General features: G+C 27.5%; 1 protein-coding gene across 1 annotated transcript in view; it reads right to left on the bottom strand.

Annotated features, from left to right (window-relative positions):
• Positions 1–15,366, bottom strand: part of LOC123298273 (protein amalgam-like) — a 628,640-nt gene extending 613,274 nt beyond the window's left edge. The window contains exon 1 of the mRNA XM_044880235.1: positions 15,245–15,366. Within this exon, the coding sequence (XP_044736170.1) occupies positions 15,245–15,362 (118 nt within the window). The 5' untranslated portion in view covers positions 15,363–15,366. The remainder of the gene's footprint in view (positions 1–15,244) is intronic.
• Positions 15,367–17,603: the final 2,237 nt, after the last annotated feature.

Consider the following 17,603-nt stretch of genomic DNA (forward strand, 5'->3'; position numbering starts at 1 on the left):
TATGCTGAAATAACAAAGAATTAAAACGACATAGTTTGTTTGACACAGTTAAACTCGCATAGATAAGAACTCTGTATCAAAACTGATTTAATATTCCGTTCAACATTTTGTTACATAATCACGTTACATATTTTCTTATACATTTTAATATGTGCGTTTGTGTGTATATAACTAGATATGTAGATTAAATAACAATTTTAAACTTAAATGTTAAATAGTTTCATAAGGAATTTTTGTTACAAAATTAGATTTATGAATAAATCTTAATAACAGCATATATGTACACAAAGAGAAAATGCGTTCTTAATCTAACCCAACAATAATTATCTAACCCAAGAATACGGAATTTTATACATTATCCAATGTGCGATGTTCATTCATGGATTCATTGGTTAATGTTATCCCAGGGAAATAAAATATGCTTTGATATAGTTAACTAAAATGGCGACTTTATTTCAAGAATCGATTTACAATTTAGATTTAAAAAACTGCTAAAATAATTTTTATTTTTATTTCAAAGCGCAGAAAAATAACGAATTGTATAAATTATCACCAATATCACCCAGATTTGTACATATGACTGATTAGATTTTCTTCAAACATGACAAGAATCATCTCATATTTCATGAGCTTTTTAATTGGTATTTGGTAATCTTATTACCCCAAAAAACACAGACACAGGGTGCCCGTGATTCGATGGCCAGAGCTTTAGAGTGGTTTATTTTGACAATTTTAAGTCGAAGGAGTCTCATCTACTTATCGAAAACCTAATAGTTAAGGAGCTATGTGCAATATCAAATTTAGCCAATAAAGTACAGACATTGTTAAGTAAGTTTCACTAATTAATTTTTATTATTATTATTATTATTATTTTTTTTTTTGCTAACACAAATGTTATTAAAATGTTGACTCAAATTGTCTTTCCGCTGCCTCACAATACTTTATTTATCGTCTACTAATTGAAGACGTAAATCTCTGTTTTACCTAGCACAAGAACCACAAACAAAAGATAAACTACATGAAAATATTATATACTTGCATTTGTGTTAGCCAAACAAAAATTTTTTTACTAATAAATTATTAAACTACTTAACACAACAATGTCTTTATTGGTTAAATTTTATAGTGCACATATCTTCTTAACTAATGCATTTTGAACAAAAGTATATAAGGCAATCTCGACTGAAAATTGCCAACAGAATACATTCTTAAACTATGGCCATCGAGTCACAGATTCTCTGTACTATTTATGAAGAGTCAATATGAAGAGTCAAACAGTTGCAAAACTAAAAAAAAATAATTTTTTTTTTCAGATACATTGAATTGGTATAGAAACATTTCCTGATTGGGTGTAGGAAGTTATGAGTTCAAATCCTGGTAGTTTGTCATATAAAGTTCACGGCTAGTTGGTTGATTTAAATGATATTGTATGGATTAAAAAGAGGGGGGTATCCATAATTTTTTAAGACGAGCTCCAGTTATAGCTCATTAATAATATTGCAGAGGTGTAGCTGTCAATGTTATGTACAGATGTTTCAGCGAACAATCTGTCTAAAATTCTATCCACCATTAAATTTTACTATTGACAATCACAATATAAAATATATAAAGTGAAGGGTCTTAGGCTGTCTTTTGTTTTTTAACGGGTTTGCATCTTGTTATATTATAATAATAACTATCATAAAAGTAATTTGAGAGATACTTAATAAACCCAAAAAGTTATTTTAACATTTTATTATGAAACAATTTAAATTTTAACCGAAAATTAGTTATATTGCTACTTACTTTACTAAATGTAGAATGCTTTAGTTAAATTATATGACTAATTGGTACAAATTGACCTAAATACCAATTTAATTATGTTATAAATATGTATGTATGTATGTATGTATGTGTGGATTTATGTATATACATAATATGTTTACCTGCGGGTTTATGTATTTGATTATTTTCATTAGTAACATTTAGGTAATGGCACTGTATGTTCCAGATCTGTCGAAGTTTTCTTATGAAAACATTCTGACTAGGGCTGTTAATTAAACATATCTACGTATCATTAAAATGCCATTAGTTTAACTTTGTTTCAAGAAAATTAGTTTTGAAAAATATAGGGATGACATATTTTGGTTATCTATGTACATGTAAAATTATGTACACTGGAAAAAAGTACTAATTATAAGAAAATATGGTCTTAATATTGGAGATTGTAAATATTTTCTACATATTAGGTACAAGAAAATTCTTAAGCAGTCGTATACATATTTTCTAAGCTTAAGTATTGAGATCTACTTAAAAAATTTATACTTGTTAGTAGAACATCAAGAACTAAATAAATCGTCTTACTTCAATCCAGTTATTTTTTATTTTTATATTACTCCAAAACTTGCAGATAAAACATACTTTTCAAAAGCAAAGATTTTCATTTTGACTAAAAGATCAAACAAAGTTGGAAATGCTGAATATGCAAATAAAGCACGGGCGATTCATTAACAACAAATTAATCATCCCCAAGTATTATTTGTGAATGGTCCAAAATTAGTTTTTAGTTTCAAATTTCTTTCAAAAAAGGACTTTTCAAAATTTGTTTGTTCTTTAGAATTAAATAGACACATAAATTTATGGATAATTCTTTGAATGTTCATGATCCCTAAATCTCAAAATATTTGAAGATTATTGGTTACAATTACTGTAAATTAGAGAAAAGTTTAACACATTCATTTAAACATTTAAACTGTTTTGTATATTCTAAATCACTGTGTGTATTTTATACGTACATTTGTTTAGTTAAGCAGAAAAATGAACAATTTTTTAAATTTTGAAAATATATTTTAGATTGTTTAAGGTTTTAAGGGACTGTCTATCGAAGTGAAAACTTTAAACTGGAAGGACTGGCTCTTGGGCTGGCCTTCGGTCTATTCAAAATATTTGAATAATAATAAATAATACCTCAATACTATTCAAATAGCTGTTCACAATTCTAGACAAAAATGGTGGGAGCGCAAGTAAATACATTTGAATAGGAAGATGTAAGGTAATATATTGTTTTACATGCGTTTCCACCATTTTTTTCCACCATGGGTTTTTATGTTTTGGTACGGAACCCTCAAAATATTTTGAACATACACAAAATTTCATCAAAATCGATCCATCCGTTTAGTAGGAGTTCAATTACCAACACCGAAAACGCGAGTTCTATCATTTTTGTTCACCCTTAAGAGTGCTAACGTGCCAAAAAAAGTGTTTTCTTGAAAAATTTTTTAAAATTCAAAGTGCATCGTACTTTTAACTGTGCATTCAAGGCACACAAGTGCATCGATGCACAATTAATTTTTTAGAACTAACAACCTTATTAAAAACACAACCTCTCCAATGCTGTCTGTGCTAATGATCCGAGCTATAATTAAATTTTTCTCGAATTATAGATGGTAAATCAACTCCAAATTATGATGATAATTGTACTATGGTATCCTTATTTATTTTTAGAATTTACTGACATTAAGCCATAGGACGACAACTACCTTTAAATAAACATTTAACGTACAATGCAAGTCATACAGTTGGTGTAATTGAAAATTCGACGGGCGACGTTCAAATTCACACCATGAAAAAATCTTTGTGGATATATTGTGTACATCATAACTTCAATGTCTAACATAGCTCAATTTCTTTCTGTATTTTATTTTTTTAGGATTAAAGTAAATATAACTTGATTCAAGCTGATTGTTTTTTCAGTACATTTCCGTCCAGACTAATTTAAGCATGGAACAAATACATATAAACCATATAGTCCTAGATGTACCCCACAGTAGTAAACTAAACTAAACTAAAGTAGTACTACAATAACTAAACATAATATAATGCCAATAACTTAAAGCATTAAAGTGAGTTAGATAACAATAATAATTATACATAATATACGTATTCAATGACAATGTCAAATGGAGGTTCACAGAAGCTACTATAGTACTGTAGTAGTAGCACTGTAGGTACCACTGTAGATACTACAGTTGAAATGATATTGTATTGTACACGTATTTATTGTATAAATGAGGTACGGATACTTATTACACATTAGATACGCTCTATTACATTCAATGTGTACATTAAATATGTTTTACTGTACTAATAATTATCATATTACAATGGGTTTCAAAAATTATTTTAATCAAATATCAGAATCAGGACTGATATCTTTAAGCGACTTCAAAAAAATGAAAAGTTTATTAACACGCTTACGTTAACTTCACTTGTAACTAACAAACAATGTTTGACGAAGAAATTTAACACAAAAAACGTCAAAACCGTGAATATTTCTAAAGTAAGCTGGTTCGAGATGCGGTTTTTTGCATTATGTATTTATACAATTTATGAGCATTGCAAACTATCGTGTGATGATTTCCCTCATAGGGACTGCCGACAGAAGTAAAAACTTAAAACCTAAAAAATTTCATAATATTTGAATTAAAATTATTAACATCAATTTGGTTTTCTATTGAAACTCCGAGCAACAATTATATGTATGGTTATATGGTTTTCGTGAGATGGTCGATATCTGACAAATCAACAAATTTAAAGAATGAATATAGAGACCATCCCACGCTTTGAATTTTACATTATAATTAAAATAATTGCCCACTTTTTAGTGCAATAAAGCATGTTCTTTTAGTTTTTAAAACTATAATTTATTTTGTATATTTATTTTTTAAACCAAATGTGCTGAAACCAATTGTAAAATTAACCCGGCAAGTTTATTGGATGCAAAATATGGATTTTAAAGTTCGTCCAAAATTTTTAATCATATTAGACCGTCAGTGCACAATACAGTGAAAATGAAATGATTCCAGGAACTTTACATCCAAAGAAATGGTTGACAATGTATTCAGCAAAAAGCCCCTTTGACAGCAAAAAGTTGCGTAAACTAAAAATATTCCGTTATCGAGTCCTATCTAATATTGTTACATTCAGGCTTAATCAATAAACTTTGTCCCGACGCTCCCAATAAATTATCCTTATCTGTTCCGCAACGTATTTTTAATTTAGTTATTTAAATTAAAAATACCATGTTTGTTACTTTCCGCACATTATCGTCTAGAGTCTGTTCATTTGAGTTTATTCCAAAATGTTTTTCTATAGGAAAAATATGTAAGTAAAGTTATGTTGTAATATTTTGAAATCTTTTGCATTAACATTTTGCCCCTTATTTCAAAATCTTACCTGGAAAGGCTTTAAAATAGAAGTTTAAAAGAGGTTACAAGTCTCAGGCTTCCGAGAAAACTTATCCTAAGTATATTAGCTAATGTTCGTATGATAAGGAAAAATTCCTTCCCAATTTAGGTATGAAGTTTTTTAATTATCGTGATTTTTATCATCACTGGATTGAAGTGTCAAAACCTTATTATTTCTGCTGCTTTGTGGAATACAATTCATACCTTCGTTGAACTTAATGCTAATTGCATAGGACTTTGGAATCTTACGTTTGAGACACATGTTTACACCTAAGTGATATTTACTGTATCTAATAGATCTATGTATATTGTGTTAGTATTGGTCCCACAAATATACATAATATATTATGTTCTATTTAAACTTGGCTTAACATTCCATATAATTGATATTAGTATGCACTATCCTGTATAGTCAACATTTAACTTTAAGGTTATTACACATATGGGACTCTAACATTAAACAATTGAATTACGCTTGTGGATTGAGTATTATATTATTAAATTATGGATAATCAGATACGTTTTTTATAAGATTCATTTTAATCATATTCCTTGATATTTCGTCAAAAGTCCATGGAAATAGATATCAAAAATTATCTGCTGTATATATTTAACTAGCAGATATCCGCCCGCTTTGCTGGACCATTTCTCCTTTAAAAACAAAGACTATCACGTTATAGCCTTTATCCTCCTTTTTATTCACAATTTTATGGATCTGAATTTTTTTTAAATGAAGTTTTGCCCATGACATTGTAACTGTCTATAGGTCCAATCATTAAAGTAACTAGATGTTTATACTTTTTGGAACGAAAAGTGTTGTTAACTTCGTATTTTGTTAAATCATCCCAACGTTTTTTTTTTTTTTTTTGGCGTCATTTTTGGAAATGACAAGTAAAATTTATTTCCAATTGTTCCATGAATGCGTTTCCAAATTTAACAAAATCATTGAAGGTTTATATTGGATTTAATAACAATTTCTACTCAGTTTCTCATGTTCTAAAATTGACTTTTATTTGCAGCATCAATTTTTTTTTTCTTTAATAAACTTTGAGCGCTTTCGTATTGTCATGACATACGAAATACTATCTTCAATAATAATTTGGTATTTTAGCAAATTTTATTAAATTTTATACCAAATACCAATAATTTTCGGTCATCAAATGTCAATAAAATAATAAAATGAATTATTATTTTGAATAATCACTTCCTAGTAATTTACCCCGAAATTCATACAAAATCATATAAAATTGTTTATTCAAAATTATAATTAATTGATATAAATTAGTTGAGCTTGAAATTGTGTTATTAAAATACTACACCGTTTAAATAACATTTATAATCGACATTTAATATTATATTATAATAAAATAATAGACATTTGATATAATCATAATGTATGTGTACGTTTTACTACACTAGTGTTAATATTGAATAACATAGATATTTCTATTCTATCATTCAGTTTCACTGATAATTCACTATCTAAACTGGTACCTTTTATATGATTTTCTTGTTTGTTCGATGTAATCTTGCATCATTTTTATGCGTTTAGCATTATTTTATACCATACAAAATAGTTTTACAATTAAAATCCAACGATAAAACTGCACACCGATAACAAGTGAAATTTACAAAATTTAAAAATCCTCCGACAAATTTTTGCACTTGAAACATATATAGGAACACTCTCCATTAAATAACCTTTTTCCTTAAAGTATTTTGAAGATCGTCGGCAATTTTTTATTTTCGGGTACGGAACCACAAACATGCACTTGAAACATAAACTAAGAACACTCTCCGTTAAATTACCTTTTAATCGAAACCAAAAAATTAAAATCGGTTCATCTGCTTACGCGCTACGATGCCACAGAGAGACAGACAGACATACACACATTGGGGTCAAAATTATAACATTCCTTTTTTTTTAGTTTGGGGATTAAAAAACAAGTAATATTGCGGAAAACTTGAGAAATATGCATTTTATGGCCAGAGTCTTTATATACCACGCCTAATTTGTACTCCTTGAATCCTGAAGGACAACTTCTTACACAATAATATTCAAATTGATGAATATCTATCCGTTTTTCTAATTATTCATGGTAAACCTTCATACACTTGTTCTTTAAGTTTGGCAAGGCCTTCAGCAGCTATGCTAACAATTCTAATAAAATTAGCATATGTAATAATCGTAGACGAGTACAATCAGATGGCCAATCAAAATAGTCAGTCAACGTCAACGTCAGTCAACGTCAAAATACTAAGTTCCTAATAATTGGTATTTTACTGCTTATATATATTCTTAAATGAAGAAAGTATCGACTTGCAACCATGTTAGAGTTCGTACAAAACGAAGTGGCACCGAGCAAGAGAGAGTGTAGATACGAGTGCACATACATATACATCATACACTCTCTCTTGCTCGGTGCCACTTCGTTTTGTACGAACTCTAACACATATCTACTTGGAATCAGTAGTTTTTTTACCACGTTAAGTGTTATGAGTATGTTTTAGTAATTCAGGAAAAAAGGTAGGTACCGTTGATTTTTCAACGGGTTGGCCCTCTCGAACCTATTATATTTTGCTGAATTTGCTGCGTACATTCTAATATAATTTTAGAATAAATATTATAATATACCTACATGATAATAGCTATTTGTAAATAATTATATATTCATTCAATTCTATTTATTATCATAATAATGATTTACTATAAAGCCTTAATCAGGACTTATGGGTGGTAAGCTTTTGATTCAATAATTTTTATATATTTACACTTAAATAACTATTATTTAATATATTATACTGAAAACGCGTTAACACAACCCGTGCTAACTCTATAATACTAGCACTAGACAAATGATATCCATGCCATGTGAACCAAATACATCCATGTATTATTTCATGGATATCGATAAATTCTGTAAAAAATAAGCACTGGCTCCAAGAAAATATGTTTTTTACATGGTAGCAAGTAAATATTTTCTTCCAACTTAATAATTTAGCAGTCAAATACTACTTCTCACAGTGGGAAGTTATTGTAATGGTTACGGCAAGGCATAAACAATTGCCAATTTGGAGAAGAGGTATGTGTATCGGTTCGTGTGTGTATGTTGACTTCGTTAAGGTGTTGAACAAAGCGCATTACTGGCAGTATGATCCGAAAAGAATTACAAAACATTTGATCGAATCGTTTACAAAAAAGAATCGAAATATTTTTTTAGTGTTTTTATATAATTTTTAACCGACTTCAAATTCAAAAAGGAGAAGGTTCACAATTCGACTGTATTTTTTTAAAATGTTTGTTACCTCAGAACTTTTGACTGGATGAGCCGATTTTGACGATTTATTTTTTATTTGAAAGCTGGTACCGTGTGATCGCATTTCAATTTGGTCCAGTTCTGACAATGTCATTAATGAGAAAACCATTTAAGTCTTGAATTTGAATTTAGTTTATGCGCAACAAATGGAAGAATAATATAATATCCCGCCAACCGATTTCGATGACTCTTTTTTAGTGACAAATTAGTTAGTATACTTCAAATTCACTAAAAATCATTAGATAAGAAAACTTTTAACAAATAAATGTTGCCACAGTTGCCTCCCTGATTGACACCGACTCCAAAAATAACAATAATTGTAACTTCATTATATTATCGTAATTTTTTTACTTTTTAGTACCTTTTTATTTGTTTTGGAATACTTTTTTTGAAGTCGGTTTTATGAACCACTGATTACTCAAACAGTTTTGTGTTCAGGACAACTCACTCTATGATCCCCCACTTGCAAAAGCGACGTAATGAAAAAAACTACACAACAAATAAAATATTAAAAAATATTGTGACATTAAAAAATTGTCTTTCATAGCCATATTGAAATAAAATAGGCATTGGGAAACAAGCTACTTGGATACAAACTATATTTTAATTCAATTTTACAAATAACTTATATATATAGTTGAAACCTCAATGGAATTGATTTCTCTCTTATAAAACTTACCACATGGATATACATGCGAAATGAGTAATGTTAGAAAAAAACTTCTAAATTATCTAAAAATGTCAAACATTGTTCATTTTCTAAAGACAAATGTTTTCGAGAATTTATTAAGACAGAATAAAGTTGTGTCATGTACCCCTATTATATAGTTTTTTTTCGACATTAATAAAATATTTTTATACTATGTATATGAAATATACCAAAGTATACTCAGATTAGTCCCAAGTTTGTAACGCTTAAAAATATTGATACTAGGAACAAAATTTTGGTATAGGTGTTCATAAAATCACCTAATTAGTCCACTTCCGGTTATCTGTCTGTCTTTCTGTCGTCTGTCGACTGTCCGTCTGTCATCAGGATTACTGAAAAACGAAAAGAGATATCAAGCTGAAATTTTTTTAGCGTGCTGATGTAAAAAGTGAGGTCGAGTTCGTAAATGGGCAACATAGGTCAATTGGGTCTTAGGTCATTAGGACCCCTCTTGTAAACCGTTAGAGATAGAACAAAATTTTAAATGTAAAAAATGTTCCTAATCAAAAAATAAACAAATTTTATAGTATGTATTAATATGGAATTATCAGTTATGTATGTGTGACATGTATGCATGTGTAATGTGACAAAGTAATCAACACTTTCTATGCATGGTATTTCAACAATTAACTCAGTCAATTGTTTGTTTTCACTTGTTTTAAATGTTCTTTTCATTTTGTTTTATTACAAACATACCTAATTTTTTTATTCCTAGAAAAATTAATACTAAAAATATTTAAGTACATTTTTTAAGACTTTCATCGTACGAATTAAATTCTTTATTTTTAGTCATGTTCTTCTGAAAAAAAAAATTGTTAGGTAATTTTATTTTTATTACTGTTATTTTATTATCTGTTTTTGACAGTAGGTGTACACCCGAACTCAAAAAGTTGACATTGCTAAAAGTCAAATTAATAATCTGGTTTGTATCTTAGAATGATATGATAATCCAAGAATCTCAAACCTACTATTTTTTCACTAACAAATTTTGTTCTTACAAAATTAAAAATTTTTATTTGTAAATTAATTGTCTGTCCGATTTAGTAAACGAAAATTTTTTATCTTCTTAATTAGAATATTTTCAAAACTCTTCGTCAGACCATTTTTTTAATTCCAACTTTTTTTAAATTCTTTATTTTTTCCCTTATAGTCTATAAAATATAATTCTATGAAGATTGAGCAGCATTATCGAAAATAAATGCTTTCATTCAGAATTTGTTATTCACATTATGATTAAATTTCAATTTTTAACGATTAATTTCATGAAAATCCTTGGTCAAATTTTACAAAAAGTTCATATTTTTATCTACACAACGCCTTAATGTTTGATCAACCCCAAAAAACGTAAAAAAACATCAAGTTTGTTCATTTTGGTTTTTTAACTGTCAAAAAAAGCTTTCAGAAAGTTTGTATTTTAATTCTTGAAAACAAAAACGATCGGACCAATTTTAAAAAGAAACTTTAAAAAAATATTTTAATAATGTCTGCGTCTCAGAATTAATTAATGGTAAAACCTTTTAAATTTTAGTTCATATTCAATAATTGCACTTACACTTTCAGTAGAATAGTTAATCGTGCATAATTAAAAAAAATTGTTTAGCAACCTAGTCATAAGTTGAAATAAATAGGCATGGCGATGCCAAAGACAGGCAAACACACACACATAGCGATCAAACTTAAAACACCCCTTTTTTGGTTCGGGGGTCATAAATTAGACATAATAGAAATTATGTTTAGCAAAATTACAACATTAAAATTTTCAAAAATATTTATTTTCAAAACAAAACCAAAATATTTATTTGAACTAAGTGTTAGTACATGAAAAACTTTCTGCTTTGCCATTATTTTCCAAACTACACTTTTGTTTTTTGAAAAACACATATGCGGCATATGTGGTTTATTAACAAAATTTATTGTGTTCTTCTAACTCCCGGAAGACATTAAAGTTATAATATTATTTATACAAACAATTTTATAAATAAATTCAAATTAATATTTTGACGTTCAACATATAATAAAGTGTTATGTTTTCGAACTTAGGTCAAACTTTGTTTTTAATGTGAAATTTAGATTTACAATACATTTTATATCACCGCAGGTGAAATGTAATTGGTTACCCCTTTATATGTATTGAGGGCAATATCCTCATTAATTTTGATACATGATACTTTCGATAGTAATAAATATCAATTTCTATTTATTAAAGATAATATTTTATTGATTTAAGGTTATTTATTAAGTTAATAATCCGATTTCTGGATATAATATAATATAATACCTCTACAAATATTCGTAGAAAGTTGCGGGAGTGCAAACTGTTGAGCAGAATTGTTGAGAAGAAAAACCCTCGACAAATTTTTTCGATACGGAACCCTAAACTCGCACCTATGTAAGAACACTCTCCATTAAATTACCTTCTTCCTTCGGAGTACAAAAATTTTATACATTTTCTGCACTTTTCCGTCTTAAAGTATGAGAAATATTTGATATATACACTGTCGATGGATATTTCGGCGTTGGTACAATACTTTTCGTTCAAAAACTCATCGAATTGCAAAATACAGTTTTGTCATAATTTAAAATAAAAAAAAATTGTAACGTAACACCTTCGGTAGGTAAAAATAGTGAAAGTTTCAACACCAGGAACTTAAATTCATAAAAAATATTATATTTAAAATTAAATATCTATAAATCATATTTTTAATACCCCAATGTAAACTGATACTAATCGTTCAACACAAGAATAAAAAAAAGTGCATTTTTTTGACACAAATTTAAGTTGTAGTCAATAAATTTTTTTCTCTCTAGAATTGGCTTCGTTCCACATAATATGAAATATGGTTATAAAATTATGTGATTTAAAATTATTTATTAAATTATAAAAAGTTAATATTATATTTATACATTTATACCACAAAATTGTAGTTCAAACAAATCATGTATACACATCTTTTCAAAAATTTTCTATTAAAATCCTTATTAACTTTTCCTTTTTTTTGTATGATCAAACAAAAACTTCAATAATGTTTCTTAGATGAAAAGTTAAAATCTATTTTGCAGATAATGTCTTTGATACTATAATTTTAACTTTATATGATACAGTTTAACTCTAGTAATCACATTCGACAGAGCTATACTTGAAAGTGAAACACGAATTTAAAAGAAATTTTCTTAAGGTTTGTAGAAAAATCAGCCAATATATATTTTTGCCAAAGTTTCGTTGCTACATAACAAAAATTGATTTTATAATTTTAGAATGCTTGCCTATTTTTCAAAATTTTTAACACTTTTTTGTGTAGAGTTCAATATTTTGAAAAAAAATTAAACTTTATAAAAAATATTTATCGGAGAGTACAGGGCTGGTTACGAATCTCCAAAAGATAAAACATTGACAGCCCTCTTCTAAAATTGAAACCATGTATATGATTTAGAAAACTGAAAAAAATTGTCGGCATTTAGTAGTCCCTTCTCAATAAAGAATTCGAACTAGAATTATTTCGAACATTAAAATTATGTGAATTAGGCGAAGAATGGGTTTCGTTTGATATGTGAAAGATATTTAACTTAAATAGTAAAATTTTTGTTCATCTCAGATTCAAGGTAGCAAAATATTAAATATATCTCTTGTCAACATTTGCTTTATTGAAGTTTGACTGTAATAGATTTTTCAGATATGTCTCCATTATTTTATTACAGATTAATATCTATATATTTAATAAGATATTTTTGTTAAATATAATTTTCTATCAGAATATCCCATCTTTGTAAAAAATATTTGCTCGAATGTCAAAAGATATTATCAGTTTATTGGTATCAGTAAAAATAGCCTTCGACTAATCGATTTTTTTTCATATTTTACACAAAAAATTGTCTAGAATTCACTATCAAGGGCAAATGTTTGTTTTAAATGAGCAACAATAATTTTATCTTCACATATTTTGGAAAACTTTCTAGTTTTACACAGTAAAATTACTGGATTAAAGTTAGCGCATATATTTGACGGTTGATGTTTTTGTACTTTATATATACTCTATAGTTTATTCAAGAAAATAAGCAGTTGATTGATTTAAAATTAATTTAAAGCAAGTAAATATTTTCTTGAACCAATCTTGCTAAAATGTTGAGAACTAATTTTTTTTAGCTCATACTTTTTTTTACCGTGTAAACGTTATATTTAGATGTCTTATCTTCCAAAAATTAATTAATATCTCTATATGTTACAATGACAGTATTTCTTTAAAGATTTCTTAATTCCTGGAATATAAATTCATTACATTGCTAATTTGCTAGCACATTTAAATAATTACAGAATGAGTTCATCAATTACGTTTAAATTTATTTAAATAAATGCTTTAGTTAGCAGTCATTTGTATATTTAATCTATAAATTCTTACATAATTATAATTTAAGATTTATAAGAAAGAATAACATCGTTTACTTCCATAAAATAATATACTTATGTTTGAAATGTGCTGAAGTACGATCGAAGCTTGATAGGACTATATAAGACTCGAATTTCATTGGCTTGAAGTATTTTTATAAAATGAATTAGAGTGATTCTCTCTGATAATAAATGATGATTTCATTTAGTAAAATTCTAATTAAGTGACGCTGTTTTTGATTGAATGAATTTTTACTGATTAAAAACCAAGCATTTGTAAATTTCCTGAGTTTCTGAAAGGACTTAAATATAAACGTATGTTTTACGATTTTTTAGTAAATAATAATTTGTAAAAAATGTTTATTGCCTAACTGTTGAAACAAAGATAGCAGCTTTATTTGGATATTCAAAACAACTTTACAAAAAAGTTTGAAGCAATATTGTAGTTTTTTATTCCAAAATTTAAAATATAATTACAAAAAATTGCTTGCTATTAAATTTAAAAAAAATTAAATTTATTTAAAATAGGTCCACATATTTTGGGAATCTACACCTTGAGACGATGCTTCAAGTATTTTTCTGTCACACCAGAGCTAACGGGATGAAAAATGTACAAATTTGTCACATTTAACAGGTCATATTGAATTTAATTTAAGGATTATATTTTTGTCTTGTGATATTATAAACAGTAATTCCTTTTGTGCTTATTTTGACCAGAGAAACATTTGTATAGTCTATATATAAGACTAGGAAACTCATCTGCATATGCTGTCATTGATAAAAACCCCTCTTTCGTGAATGCTCTTAAAATTTTATTTTGTAGAAAACCTATAATTAATAGAAAACCTATGAGCTTCTATTTTATTCTTTACAGTGTAAAAAACAATTACTGGATTGAAGTAAGCGCGTCGGTTGTTGATTTTCTGATTACAAGTACATATTTCTTCAGGAAACATTATCAATATTTAAGACCGGCCGTGGAGTGGGTCTGATGCGACCCTTTAAGTCCACGCGAATAAAATCTCAGTATAATAACGAGTTATTAAATAAAATCAAAAATTTCAACAAATTTATATGGTTTATAGGTCATGACAGAATTTATTTATAAAATATCCTTGAAAAAAATTATCCTTGAGAAAAATATTTGAAAATTTTTTCAAAAATGTTATTTTATGCATGTTTTTTAAATCTTTTCGGATCGTATCTCTGAACAGTCATTTCTCTTTCGTGGTAGTTAGCCATAATTATGCTAGATACGAATTTCGAATGGAATATTTAGTAATCACAATGACTATTAAGAGTATAGGCTGAAAAATAAAAAAACATATAACAATGAGGAATGAAAAAATTATATGGACAAGAATACTTAATTAATTTTCATTACATAATTTTCTTTTGAAAGTAATTACATTTTTATCACGGAATAACAAATCCTTTAAACAAAACACGATTATAGTACACCTACAGTAACAATAAAAAAATCCTTCATTGTTATAGTACCTAATAATAAATTAATGACAAAACACTTAATAACACAATAATACACTCATTAATCAAAATAATAACACCTAAACTACCTAATAATCATAATAATAGCAAACGTAGCACCCACCTGTTAACAGTAGCAATAATATCATTGTAATTGTAGTACAAAGCGGGATCGTTGTAGTGGCAACAATAATGAAACGTTGTAGATGATTTAAACACATTTTATTATTAGTTTTAATCATTGTTATCAAAGAGCGTAAAAATTCAAATTATTAAATATACGTTTTCTTATAATTCACCTCAAAACTCTTTATTCACACAAGTTTTAAAGTTTTCTCAAACTTTTTAAAACTAGAAAAAAACTAACAGATTAAAACCACCAAAAAAAAATTTATATTTTCTAAACAAATCACATAACGTGTTGGAGAAAAAGTTTTCTCAAGTTATTGAATTTTTCAAAAAATAATAAAAACACAAATTGAAGAGAAACTTTTTAATACAATAATCAATCACTTTGCAACAGAAGAAGAAGTTTATGTACGAAGAATATTTTCACACGTTAAAAAACTTTTATACGCACGATATAAAAAAAAACAACAACTTAGTAATTGTTACCGCAACAATTGGTAACAATTTGAAGAGAAGATTGATGTATATGTATACACATAGAATAAAAACACCCCCTTTTTGTATATAAATAGATACGTAAGTGTTTTGAACTGTTCAGTGCAACGGACGCGATAGAACTAAAGCGCAACGTTCATGTAACGTTGGCCGTACAGTATCTCTCGTTTAGTGAGTGAGTTGTATGTGTATGTATGAATAACGGTAAACATATTCGATATGTAACGAAATAACGAAAAACTTTATTATACGTATTTTACATGTTTATTTATTAAATACTTTTGTATTGTTACGCACACCCTCTCAACAAAGTGGTGGTGTATTGGTGTAACAATGTATTCACGATTTCAATAAAACAATTATTTCGAATAAAATATATTTAATTCAATTTTAATTAAATTATTGCTAATATGGAGAGAGCGTAAATAATTCCAAAGTAAATTTTTAATTGTTCTGTAATAGACCCACAATAATCGGGAAAACAAATATTTGAAAATGTTTGAAGTGATATAAAAAGACTTCAACTCCACAAGTGGTTTACTCAAACAAAAATTTATAATTTTTCAACTATTTAAGAATTGCACTGTAATCAAAATATTTCTAAATAATTATTCTTGACAAAAAGCTTACTTTAATATTTTTCTACTCCAGAATATTTATACTTTCAATGATTTTTGCTTTGAAATATTTGTACTTTCAAAGATTTATGTTAATTATTTCCAGTCAAATTTAATTCTACAATTTGTTTTGAAATAATTAAATGGTGCATATATTCCGGCCATGAACGGTTTAACATCTTTAACAAGCGGTTTAATATTATAAGAAAATTGAGATTTTTGAACAAACGGCTAGAAAATTTTTCACTTCCCAGAGGAAGTTTATGTTTCTATGGGATGTATTTGTGTGTGTGTACGTATGTGTACGTACGTATTAACACATGAGTGGGCTTATTTTTCGCGTAATCACGTATTTAAAAACTGAAAGAGAATTCTTCAGCAGAGTTAGTTAAGCCGTTTTTTAATGGTAATAAAGAAACTGGAAAAAACTGAATAAACAAAATCTTAAAAGTGGATAAAACGCATCATAATGAGGATGGAGATAATGGTCGTTCCAACATAAGCTGCAGTACATGTTCGAAGAGTAATCTATGAAGGCGAACAAGGCCTTTTTTTAATGTTTTCTCCCCTCTGGGAAGTTAGTCGTGTGGACTACACGGGTCGCACTCATACGACTTCAGTACCACACCGACTATGTACTGCCAATTTATTTTTTGTGACACCGAAAATTTTATTCACATTCGAAAGCAAATGATTTTGATATAAACAAGTTTTAAACAAAAATTGTTTAATAACAGAATCAAAATATTATAATGAACTTAAGTTCAAAGTGAAAAATTGTCAAGTAAGATAAAATATTTTGGTTTTGTATCTCTGAAGGATTACAACAAAGCCTAGAGCTTTTCGAAAATCTTTAGTTTACAAAATATTTGTGTATATAATCCTTTAAACCAGAGAAGTTTAAACCCTTAAAAACATTTCATATCATTTGATTTCATTCTCTCCCTTGATAAATTGATTTTATTTACAATCACTTTAATTTTGTAAATTATAACATCTCAAATTTTAAATACACAGACTTAAAGGTATTATGATAATTTCCGGTGAGGTTTAATCAAAGTTTTTCGATGACAATCGTCAATTTTATATTTTTTGTTTGAGGTTTTGTCTGTAGTTTTTGGAAATTTGAATTTTATGTATTTCTAGGTCTAGGGTCAATTTTTACCTTTGCAAAAATGTACTTCGCCAAAGGAAAAGGAAAACTTAATTACTTTATTTCATAAAAAGTTTATAAAACTCATG

The sequence above is a fragment of the Chrysoperla carnea genome, chromosome 4 (assembly GCF_905475395.1).
Source record: "Chrysoperla carnea chromosome 4, inChrCarn1.1, whole genome shotgun sequence".
Lineage (NCBI taxonomy): Eukaryota > Metazoa > Arthropoda > Insecta > Neuroptera > Chrysopidae > Chrysoperla > Chrysoperla carnea.